This window comes from Drosophila takahashii, chromosome 3R, assembly GCF_030179915.1.
Source record: "Drosophila takahashii strain IR98-3 E-12201 chromosome 3R, DtakHiC1v2, whole genome shotgun sequence".
NCBI classification, from domain to species: Eukaryota; Metazoa; Arthropoda; class Insecta; order Diptera; family Drosophilidae; genus Drosophila; species Drosophila takahashii.
In genome coordinates, this window is record NC_091681.1 from 9,419,008 (window position 1) to 9,439,958 (window position 20,951).

Consider the following 20,951-nt stretch of genomic DNA (forward strand, 5'->3'; position numbering starts at 1 on the left):
CGATAATTTAAGAATTTAAAAATGTGAAAGCATACATTATTACGCAGTTATAAATTCTTTTGTATAATATTAATAATCATGTGTTTAATTAAGTGGATGCCAAATACAAATTAAATACCAAAGAAGTTTTCATAATATAACGTTTCAAGCATAGTTTACTTGCCGATGTTGCGCATGCTCAGTACGACTTTCCAGGCAACAACAACGGTAAATGCAACTGAATTTAATCGCCAATTACTTCCAGCTGCAGAGCGCTCTCTCTATTTTTGAGCTCGTGCGCTCTTCGATCGCAATATTGGAGCAGCATTATTAAAAGACGCCAACAGAAAGCGACAGAAAGAAAAAACCAGACGACCTCGACCAAAGTTGTCGCAAAAACAAAAGAAATAAAGGCATGCAAATTAAAATCCAATACACATGCAATGTGGGAAGGAGTGAATTGACTGGAGAAATATGTGGTGAAAATAAGAGAAAGACGGTAATGTCTAATGGTTGCTTTTAAAAAAAAATTTTAAACAAAATAATACAAAATTAAACAAAAAATTCATATAATTTGAAATTTCATTTTTTAAATTTTTATTTGCAGGTTGCGTTTTCCAGTAAAAACATTCACGGACTCAAATGTGAAAGGATATAAAGTATTATTTACTAGCAAACGCGCAATTGTTTCGAGGACCTACTACCAACTTGGTTAACCGTTACCACTCACCACTCCAAAAACGAGTAAAAAACAGGCAGCGGTCCCAGTAAAAACAGAATAACAAGCTTAAGCGCTCATAAAAATTCACTTCCAGCGGCATCGCAGCGACTGCGCCGTCGACAGCGGCCACTTCCAGTGGGCAAAAACGAAAGACTTCAATTCAGTTTGGCCAAGACAACGAACCCGAAAAGAGCTGCGCGGACGAGACGGCAGTGAAAAGAGAGAGAAACGTCTTACAAAACGGTACGTGCGCGCATGCGTGTGTCTGAGTGTGGCCAAAAGTGAGCGAGTGTGTGTGGGCCAAAAGTTTAGTGCAGCAACAGCAACAATATTACCAACACACGGGCAATGGCCAGCGAAAGAGAAAAAGTTAATGAAAAGAAATCAAATACGAAATTAAGTATTTGAATCAGTGGGCCACGCAGGCGAATCCGCTGAGGAGAAAGGAAGTTGGCAAAATCCGTAATCCGTGCAGTGAAAAGTGCCTCGTTTCGGAATTCCTCTGTTCTTTGTATAGCCCACCAATCGGAGCAACATTCACCTGGCCAAGTCTCTCACTCTCGCTATCTGTGGAAGACAATAGCCCGATTGGGTTGACTTTTCTTTTGTGCCATTTCATCGCCATCGTCATCCGATCTTCAGAAAGCAACGGTATAATTCTCCTACCATGTATCTGCATGTGAAAGTTACGGATCTCTTTCTATTTCGTTGCCAGCTTCTCGCTTTTCATTTCTTTTCTTCTGCTTCTGCTTCTGCTGCTAACGGGTTTTGTTGGCAACACTTTTGCTTTTTACAAGCTGCAGCCAATCTGGCTATTTTAGCATTTCGGAGCTGGAAACAATTTGCGTTGTTTGCGGATCACAAAACCCGTTCGCCGAAATATATCAACACACCCAAAAACCGAGCAACTTGTTCTATAAATTATAAATTAAATTAGTCAGCCAAGGCGAGTCGGGCCTCAGATTTCCATGGCATTTAGCACCTGAAAGGGGTTTTTGGGGTGCTTTCACAGGGAATCTCCAGCGCGAAATGTCACCTGGCTTAAGTTTTCACCTGGATCATCTTGTTGCTGGCGAATACGTCCACTCATCCGCTTGGCATTTCCAATAAGATTCGCTCAGCCGCCTCCTCTTCAAGATTCTGTTTTAAGTCTCGAGGTCTCCTCTCTCAATGCCTGCTCATTTAAATTTTGCTCACATCATTCGAGTGGCTCGGTGCCAAACAAAAACCTCTGCAAATAGTCAATGTTTATTTGTTTTCTCTCCATATAGCAGGTAACTGTTGTTTGGAGCATTCAATTAAAGAGGTAAGCCAGCTCAACAATTTCAAAGTCAATGGTAAAAAAGATTATTCAGATTATTAAGCCTCTAATAAAATGAGGGCTGGTGTACGAATTTAGTAACTGCTTACGATGGGAATTATAGTAGTCTAAGTCACGTAATTCATCATCAGCTTATAACTTTCTTTCTTTCTATTTTTACCTCGCATTCAAAATTAAAGCCCTCCAAAACTATGTCATTAAGCATGAACACTCATCGGATAAGTCTTTTAAAGCCCGAAATATACTCATCAATGAACACTCAAAATCAAGCCCAAACAAAAGACAAATCATTCTCAGGTCTCGAGAAAACCCAAAAGAAACACCAAAAATGAAGTGCCAGTTCCGATTCAACTTACGCATTACGTAAAAACCAAACATTAAGCTTTACTGTGACTCATTTCACATAATCAAAGTACCTTGATTCAATCTTGATTAATCATGGTTGACTTTATTCCAATGGAATATATTAAAACATATCTCATACTTGAAACCATCAAATTTTCTGCAATTGAATGCATTTTAATTGGATTAGTCGGCAACACAAAACTGCCAAATTATTTACGAAAATTAAAGTGACTCACTCAAGTCAAAAAAGGTTTTTATATATTTGCAGAAATATAACGGTAAAGAGTTTACAGACAAACAGGATACTAAAAGGTGAAAGAACTGAAAATTAAATGAGTTGGCAAGAAATATTTTAAGAAATTAAATGAATACTGGGGTTTATTTTGGGTAACAAGGAATATGAGAAGATGGATTATACCATTGGTCAAAGTAAAAAAAACGAGTGGTAAAAAAATAGTTAATTTTTCTTATAATCTATGATATAGGAAGTAGATGAATTTGTTGGAATTTTCTGAATTTCCATTTTTGTTTTGCCAAAATTTTTGGAAAATTGTGGAGTAAAAACTCAGCACAGAAGTTGGCACTTAGCGTGTATTATCAGTTTCGTGTTAATTGCAATTTGTTAAACAATAAAAATGTGATAACTGAAATATCCCTAGAAACACCCAAACGTGTTTGAAGTAATGGAATAAGCTCTCTCAAGCTTCAGCTGAGAGCCTGCAGCTGTGTCCCATTGTCTATTTCGGTGGGCAGCACAAAAGCCTCGACTCCAAGACCTCCAGTTGGCCCGCTCCAGTTTGCCTTCCTGTCCGACCGGTTGGCTATCGGAGATCTTTTACTGCCAACGAGAATGTACAAGAATATGTTCGTTTCTCCGACTCTGCCAAGTCAATTGCGGAGCCGTAATCCTTTTCGGGCTCGATCGTTCTAGCCCTCGGCGTTGATTTAAAGCGTCGACATGAATGCCTAATGGGATTTGTATTTCGTATTTTCTTCCACTTAGGTCATATTTGGTATGGCAAGCACGTCTGGTGTGTGGGTAAAAGTACTCCAATGTTGAGGCTGGCTAGGGTTAAATGAGTTCATTTCCACGGGGATCTACACGTTTCTTTAAACATCTGGATTCTTTTACCTTTCCCCCCTGTAGGTGGTAATGAAAGAATGCCCTCATTGATAAATTAAAGCGTGCCTTAATAATTTTTTTCCGCTTAAAATCTTTGCTGCTTTATTTATTCAACCTTTATAAGTTGGTTACATCAAGTTTAGAGTAAAACAATTCCGTAGCGATTAGTTCGGGAGGTTAAAAATTCAATAGTTATGTAGTTACTATTCCTAAAATCAAATGAGAAAGTATAAAGTGTCACAGAAAATTGTTTGGCTAAATGGTTCAATTCATTAATCAAACCTTAGATTTATATCTCATATATCTAGAGTCTAGAATTAAGTGCCTTACTTAAATTTAAGCTACCGAATAAATTAGTCAATTTCTCTCAGGCAACTTGAGATCTTAAGAGTTGAAGACCCGTACTATAGCCGATTTATAACTAATCCAAGTTCAACTGGTGCATCAAATCAATTTTGGTGGACATTTGACATTTAGAAGAATCAGAGAAGACAAGATTTCTGTTGGATATTCATTGGCAGTGGCCATTTTAATCGTTTTTCTATCTTGCGTCCGATGGATGCTCAATTGCGTATTTTTCCCATATTAAAATGATTTTGCAGTTTGTGTTGCCAAACAGTCGAAGATGGAACGGGTTTTTATTGTGTTTTAAAATACAAGAGATGACTTTTCGAATAGATAATGTGCCAAATTAGTTACTAAGTCACTTTTAACGACCGAGTCAGTCAAAACAAAAATCCAAAAAAACAAAAAAATTAATCCCAGCATAAAAAAATGCATTTTGCATTTAAATTCGACCGTGACAGGACTCGAACCTGCAATCTTCGGATTCGAAGTCCGACGCCTTATCCTTTAGGCCACACGGTCTGGTTGAAAAGTCACGTTTGTTCCTGCCCTAAAAAGCACAAAACAGGCGCACTCCACTTTCACTACGAAAGCATCCTGCCACTCCTCTGAATGTGTGTCTAAAAGCCACCCCTACGCTGCCGTAAGCTTAAAAATTGTGCGTTCCTCCTTACGTATGTGTTGTGGGATGTTTTCGTCCTTTGGGGGTGACTCATCCTTTTGTCCATAACCGCCTTGTGCGCAGAATCCTCCACAAAGGGGCCAGATGCCACCCACAGCATCCTAAAGAGCCAACAGCTGTTCTTCCTAAGCTCCAGCTGATTGAGATTTAAATAATTTTTAAAATTATGATGTAGTCCAGATTTAATTGTATTATTTTGACTTCTATCTCAAAGTTAATTTGATCTCAAAATTGTAAACTGACTTATAAAATACTGGCCATTCCCCTTGGGTTTTAATAACAAGCTGATAGTTTTCTCTCGTGGTCCTTTTAAAAATATGGTTTCCAAGCAGTAGATATTCTACTGGACTTATTCGTTTAATATAGTACATTTTAAAATCAATTACATTTACAATTTATTAATGCCTTAAGAATTAAGCAATCCCGGATAATTGTAAGATTTTAAACTCGATAAGATTTTAGATTTTCAAATAAACTATAGAGGCGTTGCGGAAAGTTTTATTTTAGTTCCATCGCCCTAACTGTAGACTTTTGAAACATTAGTCAAGTCAACTGTTCAGAATACGTGTAGCATTGCAATGCAATAAGAGGATCCCAAAATTTCTGTTTTGTTCTTGAGACCCCACCCCGTAAGACAAACCATGCAGACCTCCTTGAATTCAGGCTCACCCTCCAAGAAGCCGACCGTTGGGGGCACTGTGAAGCGGAGCCAGGTACTAGCGCCAACCTTCGATGTCACCCAGTTGAGTAGCTCCAGATTGGCCAGCCAGAGGGGCGTCCAACTACCACCGCTGATGATGAAGGGTCATATCCGACCGGATCAGGTGGAGAACGCCAGGTTCCGGGTGGTGGAGGCCGATCGCCGGCCCCTCAGCGATCAGCAGTTCAACGCACTAATCAAGCGGCTGGTCAAATGCTTCATGTCGGAGGTGGAGATCACGAAGCGGCTGCGGAAGGTCACCGCCCACCGGTCGGTCCAACCGGTTGACCTGCAGCTCATCCGGCACCTGGAGGCGCTCCGCCGGAACTACGAGAACGAGCGATCCGTCCTGGTGGTGAAGCTCAGCCTGGACAGTCGCTTTAATCTGTACGCCTCCCATGCAGCGCAGGTTCGAGAAACCCAGCCAAGCAAGTGTAGGAAATCCCCCAAAAGCAATCCCCTCGAGACCCTTTCAAGGAGCGACAAAATTCCACAAAGGACCACAAGCCACAAACATGAGTTCGATGTGCGTGCAAGGCAACGACAAAGTGGAGGATCCCTGCCTAAAGGGTCGCACAGGAAAGCCATAGTCTGCAATCATATCGTAGCACCTGTACATCTGTCCCACAAGCTCAGGGAAAAGCTTTACAGACTCCAGGAAACTTCTATATCTCCATCTCCGTCGAAATCCGTCGCTGTTGAGGAATCCTCTCATGACGAATGTTTAGCTTCCGCTTCTCAAGTATCCCCGAGTTCTTCTGACATATTTTATGATATTCCCGATATAAATGAATGATTACGACTTCTTCTTTTTTATACCTATATTTCTGTAAAAGCTAAAATTTTAAAATTACATAAAATATTTATAATTGGTAATATTTTTTTTACCTTAATGATTTTTGTAAGTTTTAAAACACTCTGTTCTCAGCTGTCCCGACTTACATAGGCAAAGGTGTAGGAAGACTTCTTAAGTCTTCTCCTTAGACGACCAATACCAATCGAGTAGCGTCTTCAATTTGCCTCATAATCACAAATATTGCACTCGGACCAGAATCTGGCACAAGGCCTGCATTGGCAGAACAATACGAGCAGTGCTGGCAACTGCGACTGCAATCCAAACGAGTAATCGTACTTAATTACCATAAAAAGAGAAGAAGACCCAGGCAACATCGGTTTCAGTTCCGTGCCACATGTGGAACAACTGAGGCGAATCGGAGTCTCGAGTGGTGCATGCGACTTACTGAACCCCAGCCATTTCTTAAATAACTCTATGCTGAAAATTACAGAAGTGAAAGTGAAAAGCTGGTGAGAAAAATCTGAAGGCGCACGAAGTCAGTAGAAAGATGTAAAATAAATCACAGAGATGGCCAATCCATGAGTCACTGTTTTGAGCTACACGGAAAAAATAAAATGGGATTGGTCGTATATGATTTTCATTGTATTTACATCAGTTTTGAACTCAAGCTTAGCAAAAAATAAATAATATTTTCATGTCATCTGAAGAACTCGAACTTTACCTAAAGTCCCGTTTCAAATAGATACTCCTTATACACACAAAAAAATTTGCTTGGTAAAATTGATAGTTACGTAACTATTAAAATAGTTACGTGTATTTTGTTTTTGCTTTGGGTGTGTGTCTTTGCTAATTGTGTGTATTTTGTTGTTGTGGAATAACTATTTACTTAGTAGAATTGACAATTTTGCTGGTTGGGGCCTGTTTGACAATTATTACAGTTGATTTTACCAAGTTTTTTTTGTGTGTATGCGGGATATGTATTTTAAATAATATATTACAATAGTGTTTTATAAAAAAGATGCATTTCTTTGTATGCAGACTGTAGATGTAACAGAAGCTTTCAAGGTTCGACTTGAGACTTGAATAAAAGACCCAAACCGGTCCGAGGGCGGAGTCAAAGGACGCCTGTCCTTGGGAGCCGTTTTCCATAGCCATAAATTACTTGTCCATTAAAACCGGCTTATCGACCGATCGCAACCTGGTCTCAATTACTTACCACCCTCTCCCGTCTCTTTGCAGCCGAACATTGGCCACTCCGCCCCAAGATTGGGGGCTAGCACCGACCGTGGGAGATGTCTGCGATGCGGCATCGCCCGATGGCCCCTCCGGGGCAAGGAGCCGGAGCGGGAACCGCCGGGGAGCACGGCGACAGCGACGACAACAACTTCACCGATGACGAGAGCTCGCCCCTGACTCACGACATCTATGGCGGCAGGTAGGTCTCAACTCTAGTCTGTTGGCCGGGTCTTTCGGCCAGAGAGCTTCCTCCAAATTTATTCCGGTCGTTAGTTGGCTTCGTGGTGGCCAACTACCGCGGAAAGGCGGCCGGAACCAAAGTGTCTCAGCCAGACAGCTGCGATTAAACCCGCTCCGACCGCTATTGCTTCACAATCACTTTCAGTACAGGGCGGAGTCGGGTCTATAAAGTGCCGGAAGTCAAGATCATCCAGTCGAGGGAGCTTTGCAAAACTCGCAGATCAGTGGTCTGTGAGTTGATCGGCTTTCTCGAATGGGTTCGGTCAATAAATAAGTTTTACTGTCATGATAAAAATTATATTCGACGTTTCCCACCCATTTCAATGAAATTGCTTCAAATTTTTATATGATATTTTTAAAGTTTCCAAAGTCTTTAGAATAGCTATTTTTTCATTGAACAATGATTCTCGTTAACTCATGTAAATAAAAGATAATCTTATTTAATCTCACCCAATTTTCAGCCAACGCACCATACAAGAGACAAAAGGTTGGGATGTGTTCCGGGATCCGCCGATCAAGATTGAGACCGGATCGACGGCGAACCAGGAGTGCTTAGAATTAACCGTCAAGATCTTAAAGATCTTCGCCTATGTGATTACGTTTATCATAGTTTTAACCGGCGGCGTCATCGCCAAGGGCACAATGCTCTTCATGACCTCGCAAGTGCGCAAGGATAAAAAGATGGAGTACTGCAATAAAGACTTGGTAAGTTGTAAGGACTTGGTCCATCTTAATAATTGAATAGTGATTGTTAGTATAAGAGGTAAGCGTAAAAAATAAAATGTAGTACAATTATAGGACTATAGAGTTTGTTTATCAAGGGATTTCTAATTCTCTCATTAAAGAAATAATTGTATTTGCTTCAACACCTAATGTTTTATTTTTCTTTCCTTTCTATTATTTCGAAAAAAGGGTCGGGACAAGAGCTTCGTGGTGCGGCTCCCAGAGGAGGAGCGAGTGGCCTGGATCTGGGCGCTACTGATAGCCTACGCCTTGCCAGAGATCGGAGCCCTGATCCGGTCAGCCCGAATCTGCTTCTTCAAGACGTTCAAGGTGCCGCGGACGGGCCACTTCCTCTTCGTCTGGCTGATGGAGAGTATGAGCGCCGTGGGCATGGCCCTGCTGATGTTCGTGGTTCTGCCCCAGATAGACGCCATCCAGGGCGCCATGCTGACCAACTGCCTGTGCGTGGTGCCGGGCATCTTCGGCCTCCTCTCGCGCACCTCCAAGGAGGGCAAGCGGTTCGTGAAGGTGATCATCGATCTGGCGGCGGTGGCCGCCCAGGTGACTGGTCTTGTGATCTGGCCACTGCTGGAAAACCGCCGGGAGCTGTGGGTCATCCCGGTGGCCTGTGTGATGATCTCGTGCGGCTGGTGGGAGAACTACGTGTCGCCTCAGTCTCCACTGGGCCTGGTTCGTGTTTTGGGTCGCATTAAGGAGGAGATGAAGTACACCCGCTACTTCTGCCACATGTTCCTCTCCATCTGGAAGATTCTGCTCTTCTTCACCGTCACCCTGCTGATCTACTGGGCCCAGGGCGAGGAGCCCGGCAATCTGTTCGCCATGTACGGCGACGCCTTCGGCCCGCACAAAATCATCGTCTACGAACTGCCAGCTGGCCTAGGAGGCGTTCTTCCTGACACCCTCGAGTCGGCTAATATCGACACTGTGGACGTGGATGCCGCCTACAACACGGTGGTCTATGTCCTGCTCCTGCAGATATTCGGCGCCTATTTGTGCTACATCTTCGGCAAGTTTGCCTGCAAGATCCTCATCCAGGGATTCAGCTATGCCTTCCCCGTCAGTCTAACTGTTCCCCTGTCCGTCACGTTCCTGATCGCCGCCTGTGGCATCCGCATCGACGACCCCTGCTTCTTCCACGACACCATTCCGGATTACCTGTTCTTCACGAGCCCCTCGAACTTCCGGTTCAACAACTTTGTCACCGAGCAAATGGCCTGGGCCTGGATCCTGTGGCTCCTCAGTCAGACCTGGATAGCCCTGCACATCTGGACGCCCAAGTGCGAACGTCTGGCCACAACCGAGAAGCTTTTCGTCCAGCCCATGTACTCCTCCCTGCTGATCGACCAGTCGATGGCTCTCAACAGAAGGCGGGACGATCAGGCGGATGTGAAAACAGAGGTGGGTTAAAGTCTTTGCCAAAAATGGGATCCCCAATTATAGCTTCTGTCTTGCAGGATCTTTCGGAAATCGAGAAGGAAAAGGGCGACGAATACTACGAGACCATTTCGGTGCACACTGACCGCTCTTCGGCCCCCAATAAACCGTCCATTAAGTCGTCGGATAACATCACTCGCATCTACTCCTGCGCCACCATGTGGCACGAGACCAAGGACGAGATGATAGAGTTCTTGAAGAGCATCATGCGGATGGACGAGGACCAGTGTGCTCGCCGAGTGGCCCAAAAGTATCTGAGGGTCCTCGATCCGGATTACTACGAGTTCGAGAGTGAGTAAGGCTGAGTCATTCAGTGGAATCCCCGCTCACCGCAGCTCCCATTTCAGCGCACATCTTCTTCGACGACGCCTTCGAGATCTCGGACCACAGCGATGACGATATTCAGTGCAACCGGTTCGTTAAGCTCCTGATCGCCACCATGGACGAGGCTGCCTCTGAGATTCACCAGACCACGATCAGGCTGCGTCCGCCCAAGAAGTACCCCACTCCGTACGGAGGCCGCCTGGTGTGGACCCTTCCGGGAAAGACCAAGTTTATCACTCATTTGAAGGACAAGGACCGCATTCGTCACAGGAAGCGCTGGTCGCAGGTCATGTACATGTACTACTTGCTGGGCCATCGCCTCATGGAGCTGCCCATTTCGGTGGATCGCAAGGATGCGATTGCGGAGAACACCTACCTGCTGACCCTGGACGGAGACATTGACTTCAAGCCCAATGCTGTCACCCTTCTGGTGGACTTGATGAAGAAGAACAAGAACCTGGGAGCCGCCTGCGGTCGCATTCATCCCGTGGGCTCGGGACCCATGGTGTGGTATCAGTTGTTCGAGTACGCCATCGGTCATTGGCTGCAAAAGGCCACGGAGCACATGATTGGCTGTGTGCTCTGTTCCCCCGGATGCTTCTCCCTGTTCAGAGGCAAGGCCCTCATGGACGACAATGTGATGAAGAAGTACACCACGCGATCGGACGAGGCTCGTCACTATGTGCAGTACGATCAGGGCGAGGACCGTTGGCTCTGCACGCTGCTCCTGCAGAGGGGCTATCGGGTGGAGTACTCGGCCGCCAGTGATGCGTACACCCACTGTCCCGAGGGCTTCAACGAGTTCTACAACCAGCGGCGCAGATGGGTGCCCTCGACTATTGCGAATATTATGGACCTGCTGGCGGACGCGAAGCGCACAATCAAGATAAACGACAACATATCCCTGCTCTACATCTTCTACCAGATGATGTTGATGGGCGGTACCATCCTGGGACCCGGAACCATTTTCCTTATGTTGGTGGGTGCATTCGTGGCTGCCTTCCGCATCGACAACTGGACCTCCTTCCACTACAACATCGTTCCCATCCTGGCCTTCATGTTTATCTGCTTCACCTGCAAGTCCAACATCCAGTTGTTTGTGGCCCAAGTCCTGTCGACGGCATATGCCTTGATCATGATGGCGGTGATCGTGGGTACGGCCTTGCAGTTGGGGGAGGACGGAATAGGTTCCCCCTCGGCCATTTTCCTGATATCCATGGTGGGCTCATTCTTCATAGCCGCATGTTTGCATCCACAAGAGTTCTGGTGCATAACATGCGGCTTGATCTACTTGCTGTCCATCCCGTCCATGTACCTGCTGCTCATCCTGTACTCGATCATCAACCTGAACGTCGTCTCCTGGGGAACCCGGGAGGTGGTGGCCAAGAAGACCAAGAAGGAGCTGGAGGCGGAGAAGAAGGCCACCGAGGAGGCGAAGAAGCGGGTCAAGCAGAAGAGCATGCTCAGCTTCCTGCAGAGTGGAATCGGAGACAATGGGGACGAGGAGGGTTCCGTGGAGTTCTCGCTCGCCGGACTCTTCCGCTGCATTTTCTGCACCCACGGGAAGACCTCCGATGAAAAGCAGCAGCTTACCTCCATCGCCGAGTCGCTGGACTCGATCAAAACCAGGATGGACACCATCGAGAGTGCTGTGGATCCCCACGGCCATCATGCCAATCGACACGGAAGGAGGAGAACCACCTCCAGTGGCTCCAAGGATCACCACTTGCTCACCTCGGTGGCGGAGAAGTCTGGAGATGAGTCGGACGAATCGGATTCGGACACTTCTGCAGAACCGAAGCAGGAGCGCGACTTCCTGACCAACCCATACTGGATCGAGGATCCGGATGTGCGCAAGGGCGAGGTCGACTTCCTCTCGAGCTCGGAGATCCAGTTCTGGAAGGACCTCATTGACCAATATCTCTACCCCATTGACAATGATCCAGTGGAGCAGGTAAGACGCCCAATTGGTTTATTAGGTATAGGAATAGATTTTGAAAACATTTCAATCTTAAGATCAATATTTTTTGGTAACATTGTATATTTTTGAAAAAAAGTATTATATTTTTATTTTATTTGAATTATCGATCTAAAGTTATTTCCCAATCTAATTTCAATTTCTTAAAATTCAAATTTATGTGTTTTTTAACTGCATTAAAAATACAATTTACATAATAACTGCAGGCATCATAACAGATATAAGATGTCTTAACCATTTGTTAGAAACTTTCCCATATTTTTATAATCAATATTCAAACATTATGAAATGTTTTTTTGTCGAAACTAAAATCGTATCAGACCTAGATAGTTAGTTTCAAGAAAACTAAAAGAGAATTGAAACTTCGGCTTGCCGAGGCCAGCCTCATAGTTCGCTGAGCACATTTTCTGCGGAAAACTAGCTACGCGAAAGAACCCAACATAACACCACCGCCGCATCGGATAACGCTCTTGTAGGCCCGCATAGCCACGGATCTCAAGGAACTGCGCGACTCGTCGGTGTTCGCGTTCTTCATGATCAACGCACGATAATTATCGATCCAAAGTTATAACTTTTGTAAACGTTTTAGTCATTTCGATTTCAATTAGTTCAATTCAAATTTAGGTGTTTTTTGAACTGCACTAAAAAACAATTTACAAAATAACTGCAGGAATTATAACAGATATAAGAAGTCTTAACAAATTTGCTAAAAAAATTTCCCATATTTTTCTAATCAATATTCAAACATTATGAAATGTTTTTTCTCGAAATTTAAATAAATCGTATCAGACCTAGATAAGTAGTTAGTCTTTCAAGAACACTAACAGAGATTTAAAACTTCGGCTTGCCGAGGCCAGCCTCATAATTCGCTAAGCTTATTTTCTGCGGAAAACTCGCTACGCGAAAGAACCCAACATAACAGCACCGCCGCATCGGATAACGCTCTTGTAGGCCCGCATAGCCACGGATCTCAAGGAACTGCGCGACTCGTCGGTGTTCGCGTTCTTCATGATCAACGCACTGTTCGTGCTGATCGTGTTCCTGCTGCAGCTGAACAAGGACAACATTCACGTGAAGTGGCCTTTCGGAGTGCGGACGAACATCACCTACGACGAGTCCACCCAGGAGGTAACTGCCAACTTGCCGGCCGAACTAACACAACTCTTTTGGTTTATTTCTTTCTTTGGCACCACGATCTGAAACGAAACGAAGGCCCGCATTGCCTCCGACCTGATTGAGCTGCGAAACAAGTCGGTTTTCGCGTTTTTCATGGCCAACGCCTTGTTCGTGCTGATTGTCTTCTTGTTGCAACTGAACAAGGACAAGTTACACATTATTTGGCCGTTGGGCGTCAAAACGAACATTACCTATATCGAAGAGACATCTGAGGTTTATAAAACAAGCTTTATACGATGTTTACTACTGTCAGTGTTTTGTCTTACCCTAAAACCTCCGGAAGGGTCCTCTAACTTCCTGCCTGTCCTCCGTTTCACTCTAAATGTTTACTACCCGTTCAACATGTCACATCACCAATTCAGCTACTGATGTTCTTTGTTCTCGGTTACTTCCGTTTATTGAGCCCCATCCTAACGGTTCAGGCTATATACACAGTGCAACATGAAAAATGTAACCGCAATTCTGATTTCATGGGCGGAAAGAACTCATCGAAATAAGCTAAAACCCATTTGGGTTTCTCTGGCTTAGCTCGCGTTTACCTTTTATAGCGAGTTAAAGTTTTACATACAAAATTTATTTGTAACGGCCATATCTTGTGAACCGATTATAATTTCACTATCAAGTCTTCAGTGATTATGTAGCTATGAACCCAAGGAACTAAATTGACAAATGACTCTTGCGCACTTAGCACCTAGTGCACCTAGCGCGTTAAAAAACAAATTTGCATAATTTTTCGATTTTTAACGCGCTAGGTGTACGTCTTCGCAAGAGTCATTTGTCAATTTAGTTCCTTGGGTTCAGAGCTACATAATCACTGAAGACTTGATAGTGAAATTTTAATCGGTTCAAAAGATATGGCCGTTACAAATAAATTTTGTATGTAAAACTTTAACTCGCTATAAAAGGTAAACGCGAGCTAAGCCAGAGAAACCCAAATGGGTTTTAGCTTATTTCGATGAGTTCTTTCCGCCCATGAAATCAGAATTGCGGTTACATTTTATAACCCTAAAAATGTTGCACAGTGATATCATACGAATACATCATGTAAAAACAACAGAACAACATATTGGCATTTAAGCGGTTCTAACAGTTATCCCCCAAAAGAAAACACGTTAAACTGTAAGCAATATACCCTTCTGAATAATCACTGTTCTGTACACATGCCCAGAGTTATGGCAAGCATGTTCATTGTTCCTCCGACATCTATACAATATGTTCAAATACAAGTATATAAACAATCCCGACATATAACCAACCTCCCAAATGGTATCACACCTCAACCTCAACATGCCACAATCACCAACAATTGGTATTAAGATCAGCCATTATCCAAACCCAAGACCGTCAACCAACCAAATCGTTAAATGTCACTAACCCAAATCGGAATTCTCCAGGCCGCCCGCTAATATCTTATTTTATCCATTAGGTCCACATCTCCAAGGAGTATCTGCAGCTGGAACCGATTGGTCTGGTGTTCGTGTTCTTCTTTGCCCTTATTTTGATAATTCAGTTTACGGCCATGTTGTTCCATCGCTTCGGAACCATCTCGCATATCTTGGCCTCAACTGAACTGAACTTCTGCAAAAAGAAATCCGAGGATCTTACACAGGATCAACTAATAGATAAGGTTTGTAAATGAAATGCATAGCACCTAGAACACGTATTTAAACTAATATTCAATATTTTTTCTTTCACCCCATCCAGCATGCTGTAGAGATCGTGAAGAACTTGCAGAGACTACAAGGCATCGATGGGGATTACGACAATGATTCCGGTTCCGGGCCAGATCGAATAGCTAGGAGAAAGACCATCCAAAATCTGGAGAAGGCGCGTCAGCCGCGTCGCCAAATCGGCACCCTGGATGTGGCTTTCAAGAAGCGGTTCCTGAAACTCACCGCTGATGCGGAGAACAATCCGGCCACGCCCATTCTCACCCGACGCCTCACAATGCGAGCGGAGACAATCAGGGCATTGGAGGTGCGGAAGAATTCAGTAATGGCCGAAAGGAGGAAGTCCGCCATGCAGACACTGGGTGCGAAGAACGAGTACGGGATTACCACTGGGGCACCGGTAAGATATACAAATATTCTTCAGACATTTTCAAGCCGGAAATTAACTTCGAATGGAATTTGTAGGTCAACAACAATGGGGCTCTGCCCAATCAACGAAGCGGACGCGTTTCGAATGCCGGCATCAGCATCAAGGATGTATTTAATGTAAACGGAGGTGCTGCGGAGGTAAGTTATAGATCAGAATGCTTTTAAAAAATTAATTTCTGTGCACGGTATACTTGGCAGAAAACGTATTAGTCCAACACTTAATAAGGTTAAATATTTATCTGTTTTTATTTTTATTTTATTTTTGTTTTTTTTTTGTGCGAAATTTACTTAAAATTTCAATAATATTGCACATTTTGTTACTGTAGCAAAATATCCGCAGTGGGTAATGCTCACACAAGTAAATGTAATTCTGCAGCACATAAGATAACACATTTTGTTACAGTAAAAACTGTAAATATCTTTTGGTGGCATTCGAAAACTGATTATTCCCTATTGTCTTGTAGCAAATTTACGGCTCGAATGGGGGCGGGACGATCAACCAGGGCTACGAGCACGTGATTGACGAGGACGGCGATGGCAACTCCCTGCGCCTGACCACCCGGAACCCTCACCCACATCACCAGGTTTCCTGGAGCCAGAACACCAACGGCGGCAATGGTACAGGTCGCTTGTGAATCACCCGTACATCCTAGACGTAGTGCTAAGCTAGACCTAGAAAACTTGTTAACGAATTCCGCCTCTTTCCATAAACTGCCTAAACGTAAGACTAAGCCAACACCTAGAGTTGTAGTCAGGAGAGATTGTGTTGTGTAGTATATATAGGGACGCGAGAGAGATTCAGGACATGGAAGGATCCTGACGACACAACGAACATTATGCTTAGCTAATCACACTGCCAGTGCCGATGTGTGCGTGTGCGTGGGCCGATCGCCCGCGGTGGCAACAACATTCATACAATGTACTATACTATCACTTGTTAGGTTATGTTTAAGTCAATCCCGAGTGGATCCTTCAGGACTCACGACCAGTGCATGCTGACACAAAATACTCAACGCAGAGCTGATTCGAAAGTGCAGCTGTGAGATGACCTATTTATGTATTCGACATAACGAAGATAGTTCTCTTTTAAATAAATAATTACATATAACTTGATGGATTGTAAAGTTTTGATACGGAAAATAAATACAACTATCGAATAGAACAAATTGTTTACCCCACTAAATTACGAAGGTTAAGTAAAAACCACCTTACCAATTTTAGTTCGGCTTTGAGCCCTGGTTTAATATGAATAACTTTATTTGCGGGGGAAGGGAAGAAACATTACTAGACTTTGGTTGCGGGACAACATTGATAACCAACTATTATAGGTAATAGTACTAGACACCCAATATGGAAAACGATGTAGGTATGGTCGTATATGCTCGAGGTATCAGCGAGCTAGCTTAGTGGAAAAGCAGGTTGCCCTTCTTGGCGGCGATGGGAAGGCGGTCGCCCTGCAGGAACGGATTCATGACGGCTGCATCCATACGGGGATCGGGCATTGCCGGGTATCCTGCCTTCTTCACCAGGCTGTTGACATTGTTCAGGCTGTTCTCCTGTCCCATCTGCAGGATGTACTGCTCCACAGCGGAGTTGAGGTCACTCTTCTCCGATCCGGTATCCGCACTATCCTGATCCGAGCAGTCGAACATGTGCTCATTGTCGCAGGTGCAGTCCTGGGCGGCCTGGAATTCCCGACTGAAGATGGCCGTGTTCTCGAAGTCCACAATGCAGCTGCCACCTTGGGTCGCCATATCATAGCCCTCAGGACAAGGATTGGGGGGGTTGCAGTAGGCAGGCAGACCAGCATCGTTCTTCACAATGGTGGGGTACCTATTGGGACCCTCTCCCATTCCGCCAGAGATGAACTGGTGACCCCACAACGAGCTGTGCTGCATGAACTCGTGGTCCCTCAAGGAGGGACTGGAACCTGCTCCCGATGGCAGGATACAGTCGCTTCCCCCGTCACACAACCTGGAGTACTCGGATCGGGATACCAGGTCAACGTTATCCTTGGGGCCAGCAGCTGCCTCGTTCTCCACGTCGTAATAGCCCACCTGCATGTCGTTGTCCATGCGATTGAGCAGATCCGTCAGCAGGGCATCGGCTAAAATATCCTTAGAGCCATAGGAATCCACCTGGTAGCCACTTGAAAGGACAAGGAGGACCCCAACCAGCAAGTGCACAGCTGTAAAATGGAAGATTATCATTCTGAAACACATATTACCACTATTTCTGACGGCTTACTCTGCGAGCAGGAAAACATATTGCGCGTTTCTAAGCGATTTCAACAGTCCACGTAGAAGTTTGGTAAGATATTGATTTTTCGGCGGCAGCTGCTTCGATTCGGTATGTATAACAATGTGACGTCGGCTCTGCGGTCCGATGTGGCGGCTACCAGTTGATTTCGTGGAATATTCAGAAAATGCATTCCAAGCCCTCTATATAAAGCAGTCAAAGCTGATAAGGTACATCTGACAAAGGGCGCATGCGCCCTTTGAAGTTGAATGCTCATTTGTGTTGGGAATTAGATTAGCGCCAATCTGCTGTGGCTAAGATTCTCCTTACTTATTGAAATTTTGCAGTGAAATATGGAAGTACTAAAACTAGACAAAACTTAGGGTACTTGTAGCTTATAATAGTTACAAAAGCAGATGAAAGCGTTTTCGTAGATTCACTAGCTTTTAACAATTATAATACTTATTATACTTATACATCTTAGTAAAAAAGTTAAATTTTAATCATATTTCTATCTACTTTAAAATACAGCAATTTTTTAAGATTTTAGAATTTACAGAAGCAATTGGTAAATTAAAAGAAAGTCGCTATAAATCAAAATGTAACATGTACTTTTTATTTAATAAAAATCGGCCTTAGAAACGGTCTGCAGCTTCCTTTCTTGATCCATTTGGAAATATAATGTAACTAGAATATTCAATTTAGAGAAATGTAATATGAATGATTACAGCGCAATTGACAGTCTGATGCAGGGACCGTAAATAATCATTATTTGAGATTTTTATTTTAAAAAGACTACTGTGATATTTTGTTTTAAACGTCAAATATAACGTTTTTTTTACTCTTGTCCACAAAGTATATGCATTTCAACAAATCTGGAAAGCAAATTAACTTTTATTTGTTCATTTAAATTGTTGATTAAAACTTGTAAAAACCTCAGTACGCCTTTAAAAATAAAAATCTCAAATTATGATTATTTACGGTCCCTGGTCTGATGACCTTTTATCTACCAACTGATAATTCATAACATTACAAGTGTTAGACCAGAAATACATACATTTTTCATACATATATGCATTTTCCATTTTTTCCCCTCCATCATGGTAACTAAAAGAAAGCTCAATGACTGATTTAATTTTTTTAGATTAAATCATTACTTCATATTCTGTACTTATATTTTTTAAGCCATACACTAATTCAACATAAATACGGTTTCACTATTTGATAGATAGCGCATATCAGCTTTATCTGATAGCATTGAATGTATTGATAAAAACGAGTAATAATAAATTATGAATATTATAACGTTTAACTGTCAAAGCAAAGTTCAATTTCATCCTGCATATGTCTAGCGAGCCGCTTGTGCTGTTGGGTTTTCGTATGTGCCAACAGATCCTTGCGAGTTATGAAATCCTTACTACAGGGCTCACACCTTATAGAAAAATTAACGATATTAAGGTTAAGTTAGGCAGTTGAGAGAACCAAGTAGTTACCTGAACTTCCGATTGGTCTCTTCGTGAGTCAAGCAGTGGTCCTGTAAATCGGCGACGCTGCTGAAAATCCGTCCGCACTCCAAGCATGGATAAGGTCGTTCGTTCTCATGGGCCCTGAAAACAATACGTAAGTTATTCAATAATATACAATTAATCTAACTAAAAGTGTTGTGCGTTTGATTTGATTTTAAAGGAAGCTAGTTGTAGTCCAACTGTTGGACTACAAATTATAATAAAGCTGACGATTCCGTGACAAAAATGAATTAATTTTTGTAAAAGATTTTTAGGCAATTTAAAGAGTATCTTTAGACACTTGAAAATCTTTAAAATCAACACTTTCCTAAAAATAGTCAGAGTTTTAAAGTACCCTAAGCCCCGACTTCCTTACTTTTCATGTCGCAACTTGGCTCCCAGAGAAGAGAACACCTCATTACAGATGGAACATAGGAACTGACGCTGGCCAGCATGAAACTGGGCACGGTGCTGCTTCAGAAGGGTCTTCTTGTTGAAGGTCTCCGGGCACTCCGGACAGGGAAAGAACTGCTTCATCTCGCGGCGGTCCTGGTGCCCGTCCAGGTGCTCGTTGTAGAGGTACTCGTCGTTGAACAGCTGCCCACAGTCGTCGCAGATGAAAAAGTTTCTGCGCCGTTTGGCAGCCCGTTCCAGCTGCTGCTCCTGGATGTCCGCCTGGTGTGCCGCCTCGGCGGCCGCCATCACCGAAGCCTCGGGATCCTCGTCCGTCAGAAATTCGGCTGCGTCTTCTCCTTCCTGATCTCCATACTCTTCTATTTCGTGAAAGACCGGGAACTCTTCGTCTTCGTGCGCTTCCAACTGATCCTGATCGATCAACTGCTCGTCCAGCGGTTCGGGATCTTGGTATACGTGAACAATGCTCGGATCCTGGGACTTCTTCTTTATGTCCAGCAGATACTTCTGCGAGAAAATGCATCGCTCGCGGAACTTGGTTGCCAAGTCCAGCTCGGAAAAGCAGCGCTCGCAGACAAACTCCGGCAGTCCCTGGTTCCTTGTCAGCTGGAGAACGGAAAATGATAAGCTCACACAAATCGAGTCATCTGCCAAGTTACCTCCACTCCAGTAATCAGCTTCAGTTGCACCAGCAACTTTCCGCGCAAGTACTTGAATATGTTGCGCTCGCGCTTCTGGTCCTTGATTTTGTTAGCGCATATTCGGCATACCTGAGCGACGTTCATTGTTTATTATTATCAAAAAGTTCTTGTTTACTTTTAGTTAAAACGTTGTGGAGCTAGTGATGGCAGGGCCTGGCAGAGAGGTGGTTTTGGCTATCGATATCTTATTTAGCTATGTATCGATGCTATTTCTATTTGCCTATCGGTACATTTCTATTTGCAAAAATAAAAGGAATTCGTTGGTCATTAAGTAATCACATTTTCGACAATTTTTGTCAAGAATAATTTTTTTTAGAGGAGTAATCATTTGGCTTACCGCGATTTAAGAGTTGAAGAGTTTTGTGGGCGTTGGAGTATAGTACAGAGAGTAGAGTAAATAGATATATAACGCTGAAATGGCCTGAAATTTGAAGTTTTTAGGAAACTTATACATTACGCGTCGCACCATTTCTGTAGCACTTCCGTTGAAAAATTTTAAGTCTTTAGTCTTGAGTAACAGACTTCAATTTTTTAAGCTGGCGCCATTTAGAAAAATCAACAGAGATTTTCAACTGCTGAAAATTTCTGTTGTTCAGCAATTCCACAGTTTAGGGAATACCCAGTTTAATTGTGAATAACTTTCAAATTAAACGATCGATTTAAAAATAAATAGGGGCTACATAATATGGAATCCAAAAACATTAATGCTGTTTTGGGAGTGCTAAGAGGTCAATAATTGAGAACAACATTATCGGGGGTGAAATATAATTCTTGTCGCGTGCCATTCGTATAGTATTCTAACTTATTTCAATTCATAAATTTTTCTAGTGTTTTTATTATTAATTGGCAA

At 43.3% G+C, this 20,951-nt stretch overlaps 4 protein-coding genes and 1 non-coding gene across 9 annotated transcripts; 2 read left to right on the forward strand and 3 right to left on the reverse strand.

Moving 5' to 3' along the window:
- The first annotated feature begins 847 nt into the window (after positions 1 to 847).
- Positions 848 to 15,979, forward strand: kkv (hyaluronan synthase-like protein kkv). Of its 4 annotated transcripts, none has more exons than XM_044394782.1 (11): positions 848 to 943; positions 7,252 to 7,447; positions 7,950 to 8,193; positions 8,401 to 9,630; positions 9,687 to 9,957; positions 10,014 to 11,944; positions 12,920 to 13,096; positions 14,571 to 14,771; positions 14,849 to 15,214; positions 15,280 to 15,381; positions 15,708 to 15,979. In XM_044394782.1, the coding sequence occupies exons 2-11, from the start codon at positions 7,305 to 7,307 to the stop codon at positions 15,876 to 15,878; spliced, it is 4,836 nt and encodes a 1,611-aa protein (XP_044250717.1). In that variant the 5' UTR covers positions 848 to 943; positions 7,252 to 7,304; the 3' UTR covers positions 15,879 to 15,979. The 4 variants fall into 4 exon arrangements, with proteins under 4 accessions (XP_044250717.1, XP_070072348.1, XP_070072349.1 ...); XM_070216247.1 differs by lacking the exon at positions 12,920 to 13,096 and adding an exon at positions 13,181 to 13,357; XM_070216246.1 differs by having other exon boundaries at positions 862 to 1,351.
- Positions 4,284 to 4,356, reverse strand: TRNAR-UCG (transfer RNA arginine (anticodon UCG)). The gene has a single exon. It is a non-coding gene; the product is annotated as a tRNA-Arg (tRNA).
- LOC108066105 (uncharacterized) lies at positions 5,024 to 6,074 on the forward strand. The gene has a single exon (XM_017154482.3). The coding sequence runs from the start codon at positions 5,158 to 5,160 to the stop codon at positions 6,010 to 6,012; it is 855 nt and encodes a 284-aa protein (XP_017009971.2). The 5' UTR covers positions 5,024 to 5,157; the 3' UTR covers positions 6,013 to 6,074.
- Positions 15,980 to 16,458: 479 nt separating the features above from the next.
- Positions 16,459 to 18,185, reverse strand: 7B2 (Secretogranin_V domain-containing protein 7B2). 2 transcript variants are annotated; one of them, XM_070216839.1, is made up of 3 exons: positions 18,094 to 18,185; positions 17,491 to 17,684; positions 16,459 to 17,431 (listed from the first exon to the last, which is right to left on the reverse strand). In XM_070216839.1, the coding sequence occupies exons 2-3, from the start codon at positions 17,507 to 17,509 to the stop codon at positions 16,647 to 16,649; spliced, it is 804 nt and encodes a 267-aa protein (XP_070072940.1). In that variant the 5' UTR covers positions 17,510 to 17,684; positions 18,094 to 18,185; the 3' UTR covers positions 16,459 to 16,646. The 2 variants fall into 2 exon arrangements, with proteins under 2 accessions (XP_070072940.1, XP_017009895.2); XM_017154406.3 differs by lacking the exon at positions 18,094 to 18,185 and having other exon boundaries at positions 17,491 to 17,785.
- Positions 18,186 to 18,701: 516 nt separating this feature from the next.
- Positions 18,702 to 20,268, reverse strand: LOC108066066 (transcription factor Ouib). The gene is made up of 4 exons (XM_017154408.3): positions 20,060 to 20,268; positions 19,363 to 20,006; positions 18,975 to 19,088; positions 18,702 to 18,913 (listed from the first exon to the last, which is right to left on the reverse strand). The coding sequence occupies exons 1-4, from the start codon at positions 20,183 to 20,185 to the stop codon at positions 18,790 to 18,792; spliced, it is 1,008 nt and encodes a 335-aa protein (XP_017009897.2). The 5' UTR covers positions 20,186 to 20,268; the 3' UTR covers positions 18,702 to 18,789.
- Between the last annotated feature and the right edge of the window lie 683 nt (positions 20,269 to 20,951).